This window comes from Microtus ochrogaster, linkage group LG5, assembly GCF_000317375.1.
Source record: "Microtus ochrogaster isolate Prairie Vole_2 linkage group LG5, MicOch1.0, whole genome shotgun sequence".
In the NCBI taxonomy this organism is placed as follows: domain Eukaryota; kingdom Metazoa; phylum Chordata; class Mammalia; order Rodentia; family Cricetidae; genus Microtus; species Microtus ochrogaster.
The window spans coordinates 37,566,404-37,571,327 of record NC_022031.1 but is presented as its reverse complement, the minus strand read 5'-3'; the positions used below and the strand labels follow the sequence as shown (position 1 = coordinate 37,571,327).

General features: G+C 41.9%; 1 protein-coding gene across 1 annotated transcript in view; it reads left to right on the top strand.

Annotated features, from left to right (window-relative positions):
* Positions 1–4,924, top strand: part of Kif24 (kinesin family member 24) — a 59,396-nt gene that overhangs the window by 38,779 nt on the left and 15,693 nt on the right. The window contains exon 6 of the mRNA XM_005362371.2: positions 1,130–1,217. Coding sequence (XP_005362428.1) covers positions 1,130–1,217 — 88 coding nt within the window. The remainder of the gene's footprint in view (positions 1–1,129; positions 1,218–4,924) is intronic.

Below are 4,924 nucleotides of genomic sequence, written 5' to 3'. Positions count from 1 at the left end.
CTCTTTCAAAGGTCCTGAGTTCAATTCCCAGCAACCACATGGTGGCTCACAACCATCTGTAATGAGGTCTGGTGCCCTCTTCTGGCCTTCAGGGATACATGCAGAGAGAATATTGTATACATAATAAATAAATATTAAAAAAAAAAGAAAGAAAAAATTTACCCAGGCAAGGTAGCACAGACCTGTAATGCCAGCGCTCAGCAGACAAGATAAGAGGATCACAGTTTCAAAGCTAGCCTGAACTACACAGTGAGACTTTGCCTCATCTCCTGGTCCCCCAAAGCTCTGTCATAATGTCTACTTCTTTTAAGTAAAAGTCACTGTTGTGCATATAATCGTGTGCATGCGTGTTTGTGTGTGTGTTCTTATGAAGAGAAAGAATATCCAGCTTTGTCAGAATATAATTCTTTAATGAATTATCTAAATGACCACCCTATACATTCTATCCTTTCACAAGTTGGAGGCCAGCTTGAATTTCATAGTGAGGCCCTGTCTCAAACAAAACAAAAATATGCATCAGGACTCCTTCTGTTACAAATTTTTAAAAAACAACTCCACCCTACTGTATTTAGGGAAATCATTGGCTCAGATAAGTTGGAAGGCTAGGAAGGCTTCAGGAATATTCTGCTCCATTGCTCAGGGATAATGACATGGTTGCTTTGCATCTCTCTGCCCTACCTCCCCTCCATTTGTTACCTTCATTGTGGAGCTAGTTCTTTGTCGATACAGAATGGCTGCTGCTGCTCCTGGGATCACATGTTTTCTCTCCACAAGAGAGAAAAGGAAAGCAGCTAACAGTTAGAGGCTAGAGCTGTAGTTGATTAGACAGCAAAGATCCTGAATCCTCCTTTGCACTGGTTACTAGCCAGGACTGTGCTGTTCTTGGTTTGGAATATGTATGGATTTTATGCTCATTCTTTTGATTTTAATCAAAGATACTGGTTTGTTTACAACAAGGAAGGAGCACCACGGTAGTCTGAAGCTGACGTTAGGAAGGTAGGGCTGGGGAGGGGAAGCAGATACATCCCATCCTAATGGCAAAACCACTATGTAAAGACTCCTAGAATGTTTTGGGAAAGCAAGATACAACCCAGTGTCTGTCATACCAACCACAGCTTTTCATCTGCAGGCTCTTCGCAAGAGAAGATAGCAAGCATGTGGTGCAGATAGCTGGCCTTCGAGAGCTGCAAGTGGACAGTGTGGAGCTCCTCCTACAGGTAATTCATCCTCTCCTTACACCCACAGCAGCCTCAGCCCAGGGTAAGTACTTCATTTTGCTTCCTAGCAAGTATGATGGCTCAGATAAATGCTGAGGGCAGTGATGCCACACACCTTTGTAAAGTGTGAGCCACCTTTTGAAGACAGCTTGTTTCTCCATAGTGCCCTTGAGTATAGGAGGCAGGGTATGTTGCAGAAATGAATGCGGGGCAGAGATGCTCTTGGACCATTCTCAAAGACTATGATTTTATTTTATGTTTCAGTGGGCTTAGGAGAAAGCTGCTAGAGGCAAGTGTTCTTATTTTTAATAAAATTTATTTTATTTTAATTTATTTATTTATTTTGGTTTTTCAAGACAGGGTTTCTCTGTGGCTTTGGAGCCTGTCTTGGAACTAGCGCTGTAGACCAGGCTGGTCTTGAACTCACAGAGATCCGCCTGCCTCTGCCTCCCGAGTGCTGGGATTAAAGGTGTGCACCACCATCGCCCGGCTCTGAATAAAATTTTAATAAGGAATACTTTCACATGCTCTCAAAATCCAAAGAATTGGAAAATACCTTTTCCATTCCCTTTTCCCAAAGCAACTAATTTTATTAGTTTTTGTGTATCCTTCCAAAGGAATTTTGAAAGTCTGCTTCTTTATTAAAAGTTATCCATTTGCTATAATAAACATAATATTTTTCTTAAGATTTATTTATTATTTATACAGTGTTTTGCCTGAATGGTCACCTTTACGCCAGAAGAGGGCACCAGATCTCATTACAGGTGGTTTTGAGCCACCACGTGGTTGCTGGGAATTGAACTCAGGACCTCTGGAAGAGCAGCCAGTGCTCTTAACCACTGAGCCATCTCTCCAGCCTAAACATAATATTTGTTCACTGTTAAATCTAAACATTACAGAAATATATAAAATGGTAGAAAGTAAGAGCCCTTTTACTATCCTTAGCACATACACTGTCTCTGTAATATACAATATTAATCGATTATTGTTTTTTCTTGTTCAAATTTATTGATTTATGTGCAAATATATTTCTTTTGTTTGTCTGTTTCAAGACAGGGTTTCTCTCTGAACCTTTGGCTGTCCCAGAACTCACTCAGTAGACCAAGCTGACCTCGAACTCACAGAGATCCACCTGCCTCTGCCTCTGAAGTGCTAGGATTACAGGCGTGCGCCACCACCACCCAGCGGCATTGTCTTATCCTAAAGTATTGTTCCTTAAAAAAGCATGAAGGTTTTTGTTTGTTAACTTGGTTTTTGCTTGTTGGCTTGTTATTGTTTTATTGCCATTGATCCCCCTAGTCTATAAAACTACAATCAGAAAGATATCAGAGATCCAGGTGGAAAGTTAACATAAATTATGGCTACCTGACACAGTTACTCTCATAAACCACAGCACTTGCCTACTTGAATGTTACACCTGTACTCTCTCAGATGTCGGTGTTCATACCCAACTCAGGTATCACCCATGAGTTTGTTAAAGTGTCATCCTTAAGTGGTACCCTCAGAAACCCTCACGCTCACTCCAGCACGGCTACCTGATACTGCCTGCACAACTGGCAGCTTCGTTTTTCAAACAGGATTCTCCTTTCTTTCAGAAATTTGTCCTTCCAGGTCTTTCTGGCTACGTGACCTCAGTAGTGCAGACACCAGGACTTATGAAGAACTAACTGCCTTGACATATTGCCCATATTTGGACTCAAGATTTTTATATTATTATTCTTTAAAAGACTGTTTAGGGAAGCTGGAGAGGTGATTTACAGGTTAGGACTGCTCTTCCAGCAGTGGTGGCACACACCTCTAATCCCAGCATTCAGGTGACAGAGGCAGGCGGATCTCTGTGAGTTCAAGGCCAGCGTGGTCTACTGAGCTAGTGCCAGGACAGGCTCCAAAGCTACAGAGAAACCCTGTCTTGAAAAAGGAAAAAAAAAAAAAAAGCTTAAGAAAAAAGACTTTAATTTACTTTATGTTTTACCTGCATGTGTATGCGATGGGGACTGAGACCAGGTGCTGTGCCAGAGGAGCACGTGCTTTCATCTGCCAGTCAAGCCAGTCAGAGATCCCTGACTTAAATCATTCTGATAGCTTTTTATATTTTTTAAGATTTATTTTTGGGGATAGAGAGATGACTTAGTGGTTAAGAGCACTGATTGCTCTTTCAGAGGACCTGAGTTCAATTCCCAGCACCCAGATGGCACCTCACACCTGTCTGTAACTCCAGTTCCAGAGGTTCTGACACCTCACACAGACATACATGCAGGCAAAACACCAATGCACACAAAATAAAAATAAAATTTTTTTAAAAATAATTTTTATTTATGTTTGTGTTTGTGTGAATGTATGCCATGTGAGTGTAGATGGAAGAGGCCAGAAAGCATCAGTACCCTGGAACTACAGTTATGGAGAATGGGAGCTCCCCGCCCCTCTCTGGATAGAAGCTGGGAACCAAACTCGATTCTCTTCAAGAGCAGCAAACATTCTTAGCCACTGAGCCATCTCTATAGCCCAATAGCTACTTATATAATCACAGGTTTTTATTCTCAAGAGTTGTGATACCTGCTCATGTTTTTATCATTGCCTTGTCTGTAAAAAATCCCTACAAGAAGATGCATCCTTAGGTGACTCTCACTTGGGTGTGGATGGTAGAGACTGAACAGTGTCATTGCTTCTCAGACAAGGCTGGCATGCACATCAGGTGTTTGCTGTGCTTTGACCTTTGTGTAGGAAGGCTTGGTGGTTGAAGTCTTGTGGCCAAAGTGGGGCGCTGTGGCTCTCCTTCCCACTCCCACTCCCCCTTCTTTTCTTTTTGGATGTGGACTGAGGAGCCTATGGCATCTGTAACAATTTATAAAGCTATATTTCCCATGAAATTCTGAAGGCAACCATTCGTTTTGGAAATTTATATATATAGATGTTAGTTCTTTCTGTCTTTGTAAAGTTACTACGTGAGCTTACCATGTCCTGGTCATGGTCTTGTGTGCTCTACCACCGCCCAGCACTTGGTGCTTTTTAATGGCACTACTCTGTTTAATAATCCACCCTCCTTGTTCACAGCTTTCAGCTCACTCCTTTTCTAGTCAGATTATATGTTTTTAAAATCCCCTGCTCTTTGCTTCTGGTCGTTACTATAAATCTAGCTGCAAACAGTGGTAACTTCTATAGCTTGGACACTATGCTTTCTTGAACCTTCAAGTCAAATTAGTCAATCACCTTTAAATTCAGCTTCTGCAAAGTTTCTGGACATGAACAAAACATAGACAAATTCTTTGCCAAAATAAATGACTTCTAGTCTTCTTCCAGTGGTGTGCTTGTGAGACGACAGTCTTTACTGCCTGCATTCCTGTCAGTGTTCCGGTCCTCTGAATTCCCACCACAGTCATGCTGTAAAGACTCTACTTATAGCTAGAATGCTATATATACTTATAGCTAGGGCTTCAGTCTAAATCGTCTCCACAGACTCCTTTTTTTTTCTTTTCATTTTTGTTTTTTTTTTTCTTAAGGTAGAGCCTCACTAAGTAGACCAGGCTGGCCTTGAACTCTCAGAAGTCTGCCTGCCTCGGCCTCCCGAGTGCTGAGATTAAGAGTGAGAAATTCTTTTTGTTTTTTGAAACAGGACCTTAAATCCCAGCACTCGGGAGGCAGAGGCAGGCGGATCTCTGTGAGTTCGAGACCAGCCTGGTCTACAGAGCTAGTTCCAGGACAGGCTCCAA